Source organism: Protopterus annectens, chromosome 17.part0, assembly GCF_019279795.1.
Source record: "Protopterus annectens isolate FY-2018-M chromosome 17.part0, PAN1.0, whole genome shotgun sequence".
NCBI lineage: Eukaryota > Metazoa > Chordata > Ceratodontiformes > Protopteridae > Protopterus > Protopterus annectens.
The window spans coordinates 370,329,471-370,347,616 of NC_056751.1; the positions used below are offsets into that span (position 1 = coordinate 370,329,471).

General features: G+C 36.8%; 1 protein-coding gene across 2 annotated transcripts in view; it reads left to right on the top strand.

Annotated features, from left to right (window-relative positions):
• Nucleotides 1-18,146, top strand: part of LOC122791846 (synaptotagmin-A-like) — a 511,438-nt gene that overhangs the window by 428,712 nt on the left and 64,580 nt on the right. For both annotated transcript variants that reach the window (XM_044059816.1, XM_044059817.1), the window contains one exon: nt 1,065-1,472. In XM_044059816.1, the coding sequence (XP_043915751.1) occupies nt 1,065-1,472 (408 nt within the window). The remainder of the gene's footprint in view (nt 1-1,064; nt 1,473-18,146) is intronic.

The following is an 18,146-nucleotide window of genomic DNA, read 5'->3' on the forward strand; positions in this document are numbered from 1 at the left end:
TAAAATCTGGAATTCTCTTCCACCAGATATCAGATTGCAAAACAGCAGTCTCATCTTTAAAACACAGTTAAAAGCCCACCTCAATCTCATCTGGCAATGTACCTGTACTGACCATGGGTAGACTTACTACCACCATTCAGATAAATCTTCCTTTGTCACTACTCAATGGTCAAACGTAGAAAAAAAACTACCATAACGAACTGTATTTTTAAATGTATGTATATAACTGTATATATTACTGCACTTTCTTACTCAAATGCATTATATTTTCTGTTTTACTACTGTACACTCTATATTGTATACTTCTGTAACTTCTCATTGTGCAATGCTATGATATACTATTGTTTTGCTATATTAATTTGTACTCATCTCTGACTTTTGTATTTTTATCATATATGAGGAGCTTTTGTATTTTTTATGATTGTCATGTATGTGGAGCTTTTCTCCCCAGGTCTCTGCTGAAAACAGCCACCTGATTGCCCTGTCAGACCAATCTGGTAATCACATATAAAATAAATAAATACTGCAGCAGATTATAGTGTAAGAGACCTTTATTTAATGGCCCATAAACTGGGTGATGGCCTTAATGGATGATTAAGGGAACAACTGGGAGGGACTTTTACTTAATGCCAGGAATATTCCCTATTTGAGAACACACTCTAGCTTGAGGCAATCAGGAAACTGAGGCAAAAGAGGGAGATATAACATCAGTTCTGTAAGTAGAAACTGTGGAAGCATATTTTCTGGGCACTGTCTCTCAACATGCTGAGCACAGAAAAGGTCCCTTGGGGACATGTTGATCTACATTTCACCACATCCATATAATGGTAAATGAATCATACACATCTCTGAGGGTCACCTACACCAAACTGGGTTGAAAAATGAGAGGTTCAGTTGTGGGGGGGCAACTTCACTTATGTTCATCTGGAAAAATAGTTTAAAATTAAATAAAATCAGAATGCAAATAATTAAGGTAGAATGCTTGTTGTAAACATATAGTGCATTTGAATGTAATTAAAATATAATTAACAAGACGATATTTAATGTTTTCTTTCTTAAATCAGAAAAAAGGAGAAGAATCTGAAATGGTAAGAGGCACCCTTTCCCCATCACCTTCAAGCAGTGAAAATGAGAGCTTTGAAATTCTGGAGGTAGACACCAAAGCAGAACAAGAAGAAAGCTCAATTGGCCAACTAAGATTTTCACTTCTTTATGATAAGGCATGTACAGAGCTTGTTTTGACAATAATAGAAGCTACAGACTTGCCTGGCCGAGATTTTAGTCAAAGTGCTGATCCATTTGTAAGAGTAAGGCTGCTTTTAGAACCACCCTCTCAACAGTCTAACATTCGCTACATCCTTCATGAATGGCAGACAAAAGTGGTAAGGAACACAAAGAATCCTGTTTTTGGAGATCGGTTTTCCTGTTCCATAAAGAAAAATCAGCTGAAGAGGATAATTATAAAACTAGAGGTAAATACTATGTACAAAGTTTTCAGATTGAATTGCATGTTTTAATAGACTTTTTGAAGACAGTGCACAACAAATGAATTTAAACTGTTATCAGTATTAGTTTTCAATCATCACAGAAAGTATATAACTAATCTGAGAACATTTTTTTCAGACTGCATGTTTGTGCCTTTATTCAGTTAATTACTTGAAAATAAATAACTCTAAGGAAGATGACAAATAGTCATCATGTGAATAATGTTTTTATTCCTTTCCCACATCAATTAATTTTTATCTATGATCATTAAACTTGGGTTTACAAATAATTTTGAGCAAGTTTATGCATTAAGTTTCACCACCAAAACTGAAATAATTTTAGATTACATGAGGCAGACTCTGCAACAAGTGGTAACAATAAGATATTAAAATATACATTTTCTGTATTTGTATTTACAGAAATATTTGCAGTGTCATGTCTAATTCATCATTTATTTCTACCTAAGCCAAATACATCTGTATTCTCCAAAATCAATACTGAGTCTTCCTTAGAGCTCTTTGTGCAGAGCTTAACAGAACTGGTATGTTGATATGATGTGAGTATATCTACAGCTTGTGAGATGTTTTAAATAGTAGTATGTTGCTTGAAATGACTAAGACTCTGTATTTTGAAATAATCGAGTGAGGTGCTTGGAATACAAAGAAAATGGTGATCAGTACAGGGAAGGATATTTCCAATATGGCTGTTGTATCAGTCCATAGCTAGTTGTTAGGCATGTACTTCAGGAGACCAGCAATGAGCCTAGACAAGATTCCAATTTGCCCCAAAGAACTGTCTAGTCTAGTGATTCGCTCAAAGTCACACAGTAGGCAAATGAAGGCTAAAGCAATCCAGCCCTGTACCACAGGAAGTCCTCATTAATAAGTCACAACCTTAATTTTTGGTGTTCCTGTACCAACTAACAGAAGAAATGCCTTCCACTACTCATGTGATGCTATGATCCCAGAAGTATAAAAAGTTGTAAAAAAATTAAACAATGAAATTAGATTTTTACCTTTCCAAAAGCACCAAAAACTTTGAAGTTTATTATAAGTTCTGATTGCAAGTTTAAGACTCCATAATGTTAAGTCCCACAGCTTTTAAACTTTAAGGGCAATTATCATGCACCACAGGACCCATATCATTTGTAAAACATCCAGACCAGTCCATAATGTATATTGACTGCTTTCATTTTTTACATGGGAACATTATGTCACAGCAATAGTACTATAAGGTCACAGCCATGCCCATTTACTTTCCAACTTATTTTCCAATCAACTTCTTTTTCAGTTTGAAAGAATAAGTCAGGTGTAAAAAGAAACCATGCGGTAAGTAGAACAATAGGAAAGATTGAAGGAGTAGAGCTTAAATGAGCAATGAAAACAAAGGCACTCTAAATACTTAAATGATATTCTCAGAAACAAGGGGTTAGTTTTCAAAAATAAATAAGAGAGAGGGACTGTTCAAATATATAAAAAGAGAGTTCTGAAAATGACAAGTATGAGAAAGGAAATAAGCATGCATTAGTATCTACTGCACAAGAGCGGGGATAAACAAGTAGCTGAGAATGGAGAGAAGACAGATGTGGGGAAAGTGAGAAAGCTTTAAGGAAAATACAGTAAAAGATTTATGGTTAACTGGCCACAATCATGTTCATCTGCTTCTGGTGTCCGAATAAGTAACATTCAAAGAATACATAGGTGTAAAATCCATCAAGAAAAAAATGAAGGTGCAGGTATGCTATCTGACCAAAACAGATGGTGCTTATTTTGTAGAATATACATTGATGAAAAAAGAGAGTACAATAGCTGCAGAAAGGGAAATTAAAAAAAAAAAAGTTAAATCATATTCAGAACTTGCTAAGTTGGGTGAAATGACTGAAACACAACTGAGGAAATTTAAATGTAGATATATAATTAAAGATGACTTATGAAATAACTCTCGACTAAATGGATTACAGGAGCAGAGGGCCATGCAGAGTGCTGACAGAGGAGGAGGTGGAGGAGCTGTTTAAATATTTGTAGCCAAGAGGTAGATAAGGCCTTTAGATAAGCACAACAGCATTTAATATGGGAGAATAGCATTCAAGGTGCTCAAAAGTAAGAGAAAATAATCAGTAGCAGGAATACTGTAAAAAAAGAAAGAAATGTATTTTATTAGCTAGAAAATTATAACAGAAGGCAAGAAATAGGAAGCAATGCATTGCGGAGAAAAAATAATGCTGCATTTGGGAGTAGAGTCCTTGGTAAACAGTGTGAAAAAGGAAACCAGGAATAACCAGAAGGTGCTACAGTCAGAGAAAAAGAGAAGAAAAAAATGTCTGTGAAGGCACTTTTCAGTGTAAGTCAAATTTTTAGACAGCAAGCTGTTGGAGAACAAAATATTTGGTGATTAAACTTAGAGAATGTAGATCAAGAAGTAGAAACAGAAGAAAATTACATTTCCAAAATGGATATCACAATGAATCATCTACAGAGCATTCTGGCAATGATGTATACAGATAATCTTACTGTAACTGAGGAAACAGGTTCTTTAGGGAAGAGGATACAGAGAGTACCTGCAGGTGTAAAGTGCTCAGGCTTAAAAATCATTTGAAGAATACATATCTATGTATCTGTAGATCAACAACTTCCTATTAGTTGACACATTTCTCTTTAGTTTCAGAGTAGTTAAACACTGAACTGTTGTCATTCCAAGCCAAATGCTGAAAAGAAAAAGAAAACTTTCCAGAATGCATATAATTACAAGGATAATTTGCAAATGTGTATTTTTATTGTTTGGTGGGATATAGGTATGTCATAAGTAGTAAAACTGAATATTTCAAGGTAGATGTATAAGATTATTAAATGATGCAGATTGTCTACTTAATAACAAGATATTTGACAATAAAAATAACCAACATCTAGACAGAAGTATACAGAAAAAAATAAAGGATGCAAATGGTGTCTTTGCAGTCTAAAATGAAAAAGATGACTATGTCTACCACTCTGAAAAAAAAGGCAAATTCCTTTACTTTCCTTTTGACTCACTCTACCACTGTCAACAATTGCTTCACTTCTGGCACCAATGTGTGTCTTCCAAGTTCTGTAATAGAGGCATTAACACAGGCATTAATAGCTTAGAAATCACAGTAAGCATAATGTGTTAAATTTGAAGAAACATCAGAGAGATGTTACTAACACTACAGTTTGCTTGCAAATGGCACATGACTGATATCTGCAAGCATTAGTACTTCTACTGACATTTATTTTTAGTATCAGATTCCCTGATCTGTTATCTCACTCCAATAGTGCATTCTAGACATAGACTTTCAAATAGAACTGGACCAGACATTGTCCTAGAGTTTAGACAGAAATGAACACTTCCAAGGAAGTTATAAGAAACATGATATGATGACAGTTCTTGAAACCTTTCTTACTAGTTGAGGTTTTTTGCCACATTTATTTTTCTAATACGGAATAAATGTACTGTTTGAGGTTGTTTCAGGTGGCTTGTTTGAAGGTAACAGAAGCATTCAATAATGAGACAGATCATTGAATTATATAGTATTAAAATCTTCTGCAAGTGGTTGAACATGCCCCTTAGAATTAGATGGACTACAGAAGATGCTTCTCTGACTTCAGAAGACATATTTACATGTTTTCCATCCAGTCAGATTAAGTCTTAGTTTAGAGTGATTTCCTTGAAATGAAAGTGCTTATATATTGATTATTTTATTAAAGTTTATTTTACATTATCAAGTGCTAGTCAGATTCATTTTTTTTTGTTTTTTTTGTTTATTTCAACTTTAAGTCAGATCTTTATGTTGTTAATTTTATGATTTGCACACAAAGTGGAAATCCGATGAATATCTTTAATGCCAAGGTGTCACCAATAAGTGCACGAGAAACCTCCTCAATGTTGTAAAAACGGAAGATTTATTCCATAAAGCATAAAATATGTGATAAACAGTTAAGCGCTTTCACCCACTGCATTGTGGGCTTCATCAGAACACCATTAACAAAATCTCTACGGCTTAAATTCAAAAGTTGGCGCCAAAAGAAACTTTGTCATTTAAAGCCGTATACACATACTATTCATCAACATGGAAATACATTCATTTATATTGTATGTGTACCACTTTATACTCATTTTGTATCTAATGTATTCAATAAATACAGTATTCCTAAAAAATTCATAAAAAAGACTCCTTAAAAACATATATAAATAAAAATAATAACATTTCTCCTCCACATACATATGAATGCCTCAAACATTATTATATAACCAACAAGCATTGTTTAAAATGTACTAAATGCGTTGTGTGTCAACATCATTTTCTTGAAAAATCATAATGTACAGGGTCACTCTACCTCAATTTATTAATATACAAATGAAATATTATAACCTAATTATTACATATATTAAATCTTCTATTGTATATGATCTACTACATGAAAAAAAACATTTTTTAGTGATTATGTTTATTAATTTATCATATTATGGGAAGTGTCACTAATGGTACACATACAATATAAATGAATTTATTTCCATGTTGATGAATAGTATGTGTATATGGCTTTAAATGACGTTTCTTTTGGTGCCAACCTTTGAATTTAAGCCATAGTGATTTTGTTAATGGTGTTCTGATGAAGCCCACAGTGTAGTGGGTGAAAGCGCTTAACTGTTTATCTCATATTTTATGCTTTATGGAATAAATTTTCCATTTTTACAACATTGAGGAGGTTTCTCATGCACTTATTGGTGACACCTTGGCATTAAAGATAATTTTATAATTTGTCCATTTATTTTATAGTCATAACTTCTATACTTTTGGAGAGGCTCACAGTACTGCATTTACTGACTTTAACATTAATTAGTGACTGTTAGTTTTGCAGCAGATACATACTTTGTAGCCCATTTTGGAGACTGTTAGTATCTTTTTGTTGGAGCAATTGTAATATACACCATGAAGTAGTCAACACATCTGGGGATTCAGAAACAATTTTATACCTAAGAAGAGTAGCCTAAAAAGAGGTGTCCACATTACAGAGTCCCAAGTGAAATAGCTTTGGTTACCCTTACTGAGATGGGCATGTATGCTGCCCAGCCTGTTGTGTCCTGTTACTTAAATGGAGTGTTTTGTTCATTGAGTTACATATGGACTGATATTTAATCCATTTACTTTGCCACTTATTGCTCATTGTGATATAGTGCTAAATGGCTTAGCAGGATAAAGACAAGTAGCATACATTGCTAGCCCTTCATTAAATGTCAGTGTTACCTCTTCTAAGAATCTCATAAGCTTTAAAAGTTATGATATACTTTTGACAAACCCATATTGTTCTTTTACCTGAAATAGGCTGTCTGTGTCTTTATTTTGTATAAGTTCAACTACAGCTATCTCTATGATTTTAAATAAAATACTGGTTACTAAAACAAAACAGTTGAATAACATTGGCATTTATTAGTCATAGGTTCATAGACGGTTACGAGGCTAACTGCAATGGAGCACTTACAAGCCTAGCCATATTTATCCTAATTTGCCGCAATTGTCGATGGTTAGGTGAGTGAAGTTCGCAGAGGTAAAGGTCTGTGGTAGTTAATAACAGCTCCCTCTGTCCAGGAAGGACATGGGCAACACCTCAGGAGTGAATTTGTGGTCACCCATCATTGATTTAGGTTACGTTTTAAGAGGGTCAGGAAGGTGCTCTGTTTCACGTGAATTGGAAGCTTGTTCCAAAGAGCTGGCAGTCTCTGGGAGATGTATCTATCTCTCCAACATGACCTGTTCATGTCAGAGGCTAGGTTAAGATTCAGGAAGTGAGTGACCCTTGTGCAGTTTGATTTTTAAATATGCAGCATTTCCATCAGGTCTGGGTCAGAGACTGCCCTGTAAGCCAGTAACTGGTCACCCTTAGCAACCTGTAGGAGACAGAATACAGTGAAAGAGCTTTCAGTCTTTCTGTGTAAGACTTGTTCTGTGTATCCTGTAACTTCTTGGTGAGAAACCTATGTGGTCTCTCCAATTGTTGCAGGTGACTGGTGAGGTACATGCAAAAGAGAGGACTGTGCTCAATTATTGGTCTGACGAGGGCCAAGTATAATGAGGTGTGCCACACATAATGATTTCCTTACTACTGTGGATATGTGGTGTTCAAAGTTCAGGTTGCTATAAACCTGAGTACCCAGATCACATACTACTGGGACTACACTTAGGGGGGTGCTGTCTATAATGTAATTATCAGGGATGTCAGCTTTCCCAAAGAGAATAAAAATATTTTTTTGCATTTAGCTGTAATCCATGGCTTTGGAATCAGTCATTTGTCTGCATTAACCCTGTTTGCAGTATATTAACGTTGTTGGGGGTACTCAATGGTTGCTCCCAATTTGCAATCATCAGTAAACTTAGTCAACCACAGGCCATCCAAGTTTGACTGGACTTCTGAGAAATAAATTCCAAACAGTAAGGGCTGCAGCACAGAACCCTGTAGTATGGCATTGGTGACTGATCTTTTGCTAGAGGTGAAACCACCCAATTTGACAGTATGTGCCCTATCAGTGAGCCAATTGGCTACCCATCTGGTAATGTAGAGGTTAATTCCCAATTAGGAGAGGTACTCTATAAACCCTGAGTGGGTGATTGTGCCAAATGCCTTGGTTAAGTCAAGATAGGTGGCATACACTGTCTTTCCTTGTCCAGGACCTTGGTGACTTTCTTGAAGTCAACCATGTTTAACAGGCATGATCTACTTTTAGCGAATCTGACCTAGGTTGGGTCCAGAGTTTGCAGCTTACCTATATTGTTGTTAATATGCATAGTGATTCTTTTCATGGCCTTGCAGATGAGGCTAGTCAAGCTTATGGGCCTATAATTCTCAGGGGCTTTTGATGGTCCGCCTTTGTGCAGAGGGATTACTGTTGCTGTTCTCCATTCCATTGAAGCATAGCAAATTCACAGGCTGTGGTTAATCAGGGATCTAAGTGGGTCTGCTAGGCCATGTTTAAAGTTGTTTAAAAGGCAACCTGGGATATTGTCTCGTCCCATTGATGCCATGATTTCTGGCCTTGGAGAATGCTGAGATGACCTGCTGTCTTGAGATAATAGGCTGAGGAATGGTGGCAGGTATACTTTGGGGAATGACTGGAGGGGACAAGGGGGTGAAATTTTCTCCAAATCTATGGCAGTGTTATGCCTTGTTTTTTAGCCCCTTTCTTGAGGGTTTCTTTTGCTAGCACTAGTTTCAATAGACTCTGTGGCTTCTTCACTATCTTTGTTATCACAGTCAACCTCTGCCTTTCAATTAACTGCTAGATCTCCTCTCGGTTTTCCCATCCATATTCTCCTATTTCCTTGTGTTTGAAAAAAATGATTTATCTTCCTTCTTTCATTTTGCCAATGGATATCTATATTTCTTTCAAACTGTTTTCTCAGATACTTTATTCTTCCTGTTGCACTTGATGGATCTCTTGTATTGCCAACATTTCATGCTGACTTTTCATTCATATCACAGAGTGAAACCAGCTTAAGCCCAATATTGTATACATATTTTTTGTAACTCACTTTAATATGACATTGTCTCCCTAGACTCTTCATGAAATTGTGACATTGTTTACATACAGCCTATTATTTTCAATTCAGAAAAATATTTCAGTTGTCATACATGTTGTAGTAAAATATGTAAATTGACTAAAAGCTGACTTGGCAGCTGAAACTTTTTCCATTTTTGATGCTTGACATAAAAATATTTCCAATCTCCATATCCAAAGACACCATTGTTTCACAATCTTACTTGACATTATATCATAACATTATTTTGCAGTCTGAACACTATCTTTGCCTAAAAAGTATTTCTTTTAGGTATTTGCAAATCCAAATTATAAACTGCAAAGTCCTTCCATAAGGTACCTGAATTTAGTTCCTTAGCCCCATTAGTCCATTATATAGTTTTAGAAGAACATGTTATCTTATCATTGCCAGCCTTTAATCTTCTAAACAGAATATATCTGTTTCTATTTCAGTTCTGTTTTTACACTAGAAGTATTTTGTATACTACTTTCCATATTACCTCCTACATAATAATTTCTTTCCATAATGTCTTCCTTTTTTTACTTTGAACATGGTCCCAAGCTAGTAATAGGAGCTGTCATAGATCTGTGTGGGCATAGTCTCATGGAGGCTGAGGGGAAAGACCCCCCCCCTCCCCACAGTGATTCAGGTGGTCATGATAGTCACCAGGGGCAGGATTAGGTTAACAACAATACTCTGTCATTACCAAGATACCAATAAAGGCACAAGCCACCACTATGGCTAACTGTATGATGCCCTTGCACACCCCATTCTCAGCATCACTGGTATTTAAATGAAAGGGACAGGTTCATGGTGTGGTGCCTGATAGTCATTAGGCATGGCAGAAAAATGTAGTAATAACAAAAATGTCCTTCCTTCCTGCCTAACCTAACTTATCTCAAGTATCTCATTCCTCCTTCAAGGCTCCTGTGGATAAACACCCCACACATCATTCATACAATCTGTTCCAAGGGTATGCAACACAATCTGTGAAAAATGTAATATCTTGGGTCCAGATTAAAATCAGAGCCCTCAAGTTATGTGATGTCTGTCTTTCTTCCTTTATTTTTGAGCCTCAGTTCTATCCCCTCACAGTTTCGAAATAACATCTTGTGAATCCATATTGAACTCCCCCAGTTTCTCATCACTATATCATGACTACATGTTTTAGGGCTTTAATCACTGTTTGCTCTCCTTCCATAAAATTCTGTGGATGTTTTCCAGTTGCCTGACATCCTTCTCATTGTTGGGTCCTCCGAACTGCATACAGTATTCCAAACTTGTTTTTCTACAGTGAGAGAGCTGGAGTCTAACCTACTTACCTGTGAAATCTATGCAATACAGTACTGAACTCATTCTCTTGCTTGCAGTTCCTGCTTCCTGTCTACCTTAGCCTATTGGTAGACACTTGGTATGTGGATAACTGTCATGTCTATTTTGGCCACTATATCTCTTAGCCTACCACTTCAAATTTATATGTGATCTTTGGCCTGTTGTGCCCAAAATGCAAAACTAATTAGCTATGTGTGAAACTTCAATAGCCATCCTCTACTTCCACCAATGTAGGATCTGCAGGCCCGTTAGCAGACTTTCCCCTCAATTCCAGACTATGATTGTGATCTTATTGTTATTTGACAATAGAATCAGCCTTCTAGTAAGCACTCTGACATTTTTAAAGAGATATAATGAAGAGTGTCAGCCCTGAACTGAACACACTGGCACTTTGCACAGGTAATTTACATTTGATCAGAACAGCTTCCCTAACCCATCACCTTCTAAGTTCTTACTGAGTCATCCCCCTTTCTTTTTTTCAAATTTCCTGCACTGTGCTTGGTCATCTCCACTTACCAAGTAGTCTTTAGTGTGGTACAAGCTGAATGCTTTACTGAAATCCAGGCTGTACACATCTGCTGGAATTCCTTTATCAAGCTCTACTCCAGTCATTCAATTGCAGAAGGTTTGTTTGGTAACTTTTTTTGGCTGTAATGTCACACTTGTTTATGTTATGAAGCTAGTAGGACCCCAAAACATTTCTCAGGATGTTCTCCTATCACATTCCATGCCACTGTAATCAGAATATTAAACTGGAGTTACTTGGACTAGTCTTGTTAACCTTCATGAATAAAGGGACGATGAGAGCTATTTTCCAGTCATATGCTACTTCCACATCGACTCACTAAGCTGGGTGTTAAGTTACCAGATGATATATTGGTACTTTTTATGTGCTGCTATGTATATGTTCTGAATCCTGGTGTTACTTTGTTATCATATGGTGAGAGAAAATGCAAAGGATGGAAGGATTATTGGATGCAGTACAATATGACAGCCTGCCATCTACAGGCTGCATTCATTAAGCAAAGTGGATACAGACCAAGTCAGATTGCTCGAGAATTTGGACTGAAGCAAAATGCAAGAGCTTATGGAGAAGTTGAATTATTATCTGGTGTTCAAGGATGGAATGTTTTTATTAACTGTTGTGACTGTCTTTGCTGCAACACCATATTATTTTGATAAGCATTTCTCATTAGTTGCCAGCTTTGTTTAACCAGTTTGATATGACTTTTGCAGCTCACAGACAAGAGTCCTTTTTGCTAAAAGTCTTTTGGTTTTATAAATGATTTAGTAAGCATTTTATGAGCTTTGTTTTAATGTTTTGCAGTTTATAGATTGAATCCCTTCACCAAAGTAGATTGTCTTCATTGAGATTTCTACCACTTGGCTATAAAACTGTGGAACGTTGCTTACTGCTGCATTTGGATTTTTGGACTTTTGTCATATTTAATCACAGCAATGTTCTTGTGACTATATAGCACCACAGAAGCAATTACTGTAAAGCTACTGTAAATTGTTAGATATTTTAATATTGTTACTGCTGTTTGTTGTTTGTTAGAGTAACATTGTTTTTGGTTGGTCACAGTTTGTGAACAGTGTTTTTTGTAATATGTTGAGAGTTTAAAGAATTGTTTGAACAAAGTATTGCATATTTTATAGAAACAAATTTGGATAATATTTTCATGTTACATTGTTTGAGTGCTGCTTTAATGTAAAGTGCTTTGGAAATAAGGACTATCATAAACAAACAACTCAGTATCTATTAGAGATGTCTTCAGTCAGAGTGCTTACAAGCTTCTTGGTTATTCTGACTGACATCCCATCTGTCACCTGTGCTTTGTCATCCTATAATTTTGGCTGCTCCCCTTACACATTTGCAATGTTGTGGCACATCAGTTAATCTCTCAGCCACCCATCTTCACGCTTCCTATTTCTTCTCACTTTTTCTTTTAAAAATACTGAGATGAAAAACTTGAGTAGTACTTCAACAACATCTTTGTCATCTCTATCACCCATACCTCTGAAACTCTTAGAGCAAGACATATGGACAAAGCATAAATAAAAGTGGGACAAAAGTCCAAAAGCAGGGACAATTTTTAAATATTACTTTTACAACTTAGAAAATTGATAAAATAACAGGTTTTGCATTAGCATGAATTTTCTGAAGAGTATGAATTCTGAAACGATGCCACCCCCCTTGTCAGCGGACATTATCCTAACTGTGGAAAAATTTAACAACCCCATTTGACTTAATGTTCCACCGTTATTGTCGTTCCTTGGTGTACAACCCAACGGAAAGGAAGATTAAGAGGTTAAATTATTTCTCAGAAAGCTTAATCTTGGGGTTTTCTTCCATGACAACCCATCACAGTTGTCAGTAACTAGTGGTTTGAGAAAGAAAAGTACTTTTACTCCCCCCATGCATAAAACGTTAGGTTCTTTTGAAAATGTGGTTAACTTTCAGCTGTATGATTTGTATAACAAACATAAATATAACAAGAAAAACCATATTATGAAGAACGAAGTTAATACAGTAATTGATTCTTTATGCGAACAAAATATTAGGATAATGTCCGCTGACAAGGGGGGTGGCATCATTTTATATGATCAGGAAAAGTACAACTCTAAGATCTTTGACCTCCTCAATAATTCTACACATTATGAGGTTGCTTCTATAAACCAGGTCAATATAGCACATCGTAGAATTGATTTATACTTGGAGGAATATTTACTGGATGACAGAATTAGTGAAGAATTGTGCAGGTTCCTCAAAGTAGAATTCCCTATTTTAGCTACCATCACAGGGATTCCGAGGGTTCACAAGAACCTTATGGATCCACCCTTCAGGCCCATTATTTCTGGGAGCCACAGTAAAGTCTTTCCTTTTGGAAAGGTTATAGACCATCGGCTTAAACACGTGTACAGTCTGACAGCTCATATCATGAAGGATTCGTGGGAATTTCTAGGCATATTTAAACAAGAAATTTGGAGTCCTAATATGTTATTTGTCACCATTGACATTAAGGATCTCTTTTCTTGTATTCCCAAGGAAGATGGTACCCCCAGATTTACTAATAGTTTATGCAAATACAGTGGACTTGACAAAGATACTATTCATTTACTCTCTGAATTTTTGGACATTGTACTTGACAACAACTATATATATTTTGAAGGAGAGTACTATAGACAAGTTTCAGGCGTAGCTATGGGGGTAGCTTGTGCCCCCATGTATGCAAATCTAGTACTACTTGACTGGGAGGAGGAACACATTTTGCACTCCTCTTGGATGCAAAATCTGATATGTTATGTCAGGTACCTGGATGACATCTTTGTCCTGTGGGAGGGTGATGAAGTAATGCTTAAAAATTTCCTCGAATATATGAATCAAACCACTAGTTATTTACAGTTCACCTATCAATATAACAGAGAGGGGATTAACTATCTTGATACATACATTTACAGTGATGGTTACTCTTTTCAATCCAAGATTTTCAGGAAGGAACCATTTAGTAATGGTTATCTACACTTTGACACTGTACATCCTTATTCATTAAAACGTAGCATAGTTAAAGGACAGTGTATCCGAGCTGCTAGAATGACCTCAGAGAAAGATAGCATGTTGAGTGAACTGGAATTTATTGGTCAGTTATTTAGGGACAAAGGATATCCTAATAACATGATTAATGATGTTATTCAATATGTCACCGAGTGGGGAAAGAAATATCTTCCTCTTTTGGGTATAGGACTGACTACTAATAATAGGAGACACTATGCAAACAATACCAATAGAACTAGTAATGATGATAATTATTCTAAGGCATGTATTTTGAAACATGGTAAATATACCAAGGATGTTAAAGAAATAATTAAATCTAATTGGAATATAATAATGAGTGATGAGGGAATAAAAGACAAAATATGTAATAGACCACAGTTTGTTTACAAAACGGGTGCTAATTTGAAAAGAATCATTGAATTGAAATTTAATTACAAAAGGAAAGGGATGTATAACAGAGTAGGAACTAGGAAGTGTGGGCATTGTAATTTTTGTGGGTATATTCTTGAAGAGGAAAATACAATCTTGAATAATTACATCTGTAGTAAGATTGCATTTGGTTATGGTAATTGCCAGACACAACATTTGATATATCTAGCTTTATGCAGTTCTTGCCCAAGTTTTTATGTGGGGAAGACAGATCGACGGTTAAAAAATAGGATTTACGATCATATTTATTGTATTAAGAAACAGGATTCTAATTATGCACTTTACTGTCATTTAGCTAATAGCCCTGGATGCATTGGCTTTAAGTTCGCCATCTTAGAAGTAGTATCACCTAACCCCAGGGGTGGTAATATTAAGGCTGTGGTAGGCGAAAAGGTGATCAAGTGGCAGATTCGGCTTAATGCAGCATGTCCGCCAGGACTTAATGAAGTCATCCCCACTAAGCCTCTAGTTAGAACATAGAGCATCTAGGAGAAAGCACGTCAAGGTTCATGTTTTTACTACTAGGTTTTTAACATCTGACAATAGCACATATGCTTTTTAAAAAAAAAAAATGTTACATATAATTCATTGATTTTATTGTGATATTATAAAACTTTTATATAGTTTACATGTACATACTGATAAGGGTAAACTGTTGGACACAATGTTTACTCTACCAATTGTATGATACTGTGAGGGATATATGTAAAGAGCGTCTAGTTATGTTACTGATGACAATATTATCTTGCGGTAGTTACTACAATTTAATCTCTTAGGACAGGGGTAGAGTATGTTCTAAGTTTTATTTTATTATTCTTTTGTGTTTACTTTGAACTTGTGGGACAGAATGTCATTTATCATTATGTTTCATTTACATTTTATTCAAATTGGGTATAATTTTAGATAATTGTCTGATTAATGTATTAGGCTAAAGGCAGGCTTTTTGTGTATAAAAGGGTGTTGTGTTCAATCACGTGTGTTCTGAGGAAGTCTTTTTACTTAGATGAAAGCGCTTAACCTATATTTGGTCCTGTGTTCCAATAAAGAGAATTGAACTGTGCTTGGATCCTGGCGTTTCCTTGGATACATTTGGTTGCTTTTTGATTTTACATTTACTTAATCACCATTCACCTAGTTTAAAGACATAATGGTCTCTTTTAAGAATACTGTTTCTTTTGCATGAAGATGGGACATGTCTTCAACAGAGGTCCTTATGCCTTCATTTAGTTGTTCACATCCCTCTGTGCTTCAGCTACATTTTATTCCCTCATCCACACCTTGTATGTGAAGTTGTTCTATCTTGCCGTTCATTCTCAAGGTCTTAAGACAGCTCGAGGCCATGTCCCTATCCCATGATGCACCTTGAGTTACCCCAGATCTAGTTTGCCGCTGCAATCAATCGGAGGTTTCCTAGCACAGCACAGGCCAGTATAGCTTTTTTTCTAAAAATCTTCTAAAAATTTGTCTTAAATATAATACTTAGTGTTAGTTATTGATAGATACAACTTGAATAGTTTAATAGTTTCATATTAGATAGTTCTCTTCTCCCTTTGGCCTTCATTTTTTTATAGGCCTTTACTATTCCCTTCCCTTTTTTGGTGTGCCTTTATAAAATATTAGCATAGTTTTATATAGATGGTAGTGTAGATAAGATTCTTTACACATTAGACATTGTGTGAGTGTATTTAGATAGTCATAGTTTACACTTTTTCATATACAGCCTGTTTGTTGTTAATGGTTAATTACTATAGTTAAGTTTGCTAAAGTTTGTGTGTGTGGGCATTCTTCTTGATACTACATTCTGTTATTGTACACTTAGATATTTTGGTACTGTAGGTTTCAATATGGCTGACCAAGAGAAAGACAAACATCCTAAGTCTGGCTTTAAAAAATGTCCAAAGTGTGGACAAAAGATGTCATTGACAGTCATGTAAATTGTGTTCATTGTCTCAGAGCCTTGCACTTGCAAGAGAGCTGCTCCATTTGCCATTCTTTTTCTTCTAGAGTATTACATGAAAGGAAATGTAAACTCATTGATAGAGGACTTCTGAAATCTTCTTTTTAGGAAGCTTTGAGCAACCAGGATAAATCTAGCCATTCCCCCAAATCTTCCACGTCTTTAAAGGCTTCTTCATCTGATGTGACAAAATCCAAAAAAAGTCGACATCGGCTCCACAGCCCTCAGAGCCGAGCATCCTGTCTTTTGGGAGCCAGTCCCCAGTCCTGGAATTGGTCTCCAAAGTACTAAAGTCTCCTATTCTCCAGTCGGTACCACCCTCAATACATTCATCTCAGTCCTTGATTAGCTTATCCGATTTGGATGTAGATCATGTGGTGCAGAAGCTGCTACAGGCACCAGCGTTTGTTAAATTTTTATCGGCTGTGACCTAAGTGGTTTCAGAACCGAAGACTGTTATGCCATCAACTTCTTTTCCTCCTCTGAGCCATCCCAGTCCATCAGAGCTGAAGGAGTTGGACCTCATGATTGTGGAGCCTTTGGAGCCAATGCCCGCTCCAGTGCCATTGGTTCTGTTTACTCAGGCTTCCTTGGCACCCATCAAGGAGTCTAGGAGCCAACACTCTCTGGTTGGGTCTGGGGAGGATAGTCAGACTGACCTGTTGGTTCCGGCTTTGTCTCTCAGGGCCTCTGCTCAGATGAGCTTATCTCTTACCTCTGGTTCAGAGCCCACTGTTCTGGTGCCAAGGGGATCAGTTATTTCTTCAGATCCAGCGGTCCCTTCTCATCGGAGCAGAGGTGTCTTTGAAGCCATGAGGAGAGTAATGTCCCCCAGGGCATCCACATCTTCAGGACCAACTACCTCCTCCCCAAAAGCGCCTGTGTCCACTTGCACCTCACAGATCCCTTTGAAGTGTACAGACCCTAAGCCTCAGGAAGCACCACTGGGTGGCCCCTGCTCTTCTGAGACATCACCAGAAGTTCCCACTGATGAGGATCCCAGGAAGAGAATTTGCAAGAGGAAGCACCTAGACTCCCCACAGGAATCTCTCACATCTAACACAGACTTTGATGAATCAGAAGGGTCCCCACTGAAGATATCTCATTTGCAGATATATTAGAAATCTTTAAGCAGAGGTGTGGCTGGAAGCCCACCAATGCTACTGAAGATGAGTCTGTTCTCCTGAAGGCTTTCAGGTCTCAACCCTCCACCTCTTGGGTGTCTCTGCCCTTCAATGAGCTTATAGAACTGGTATCACGAAGGGCAAGGGAGTCTCTGGACACCATGGAGCAGGAGGTGCAATAAATTTATTTTTGACCCCCAGGATAAGTCCTTTCTCACTAAGAGAGTGCCAGTTGATGCCATGGTAGTGGCGGAAGCCACCATAAAGGAAATGTCAGAAACTTCTTCCTCTAGCCATCCTCCTAACAGAGACTCTAGGATCATGGATAGATATGGGAAGCACATGTATAGTTCAGTGACTTTTGCCATGCATTCACTGAACTATTTTACACATTTCACAAGACTGCAAAGAGACCTCCTAAAAGAGCTTGGAGATACTCTTCAGGATTCGGTAGCTGAAGGAGCTTCAGACAAAGTTGCCTCCCAGCTTGCTACCCTTAATTCCATAGTGAACTTGTCCATGTGTCTCATCTCATATGCATCTGATGGAACGAGTAGGGCAGTGGGTACAAGAATTGCACTCAGGAGACACTCCTGGATGTGCTTATGTTCCTTTTTGGAGCCCTTTAAGTCATCCTTTGTCAACACCCCTTTTGATGGCTCGTCCCTTTTTGGGCCCAAAGTTAAGGAAACTTTGACCAGGTGTGAGCAGGAA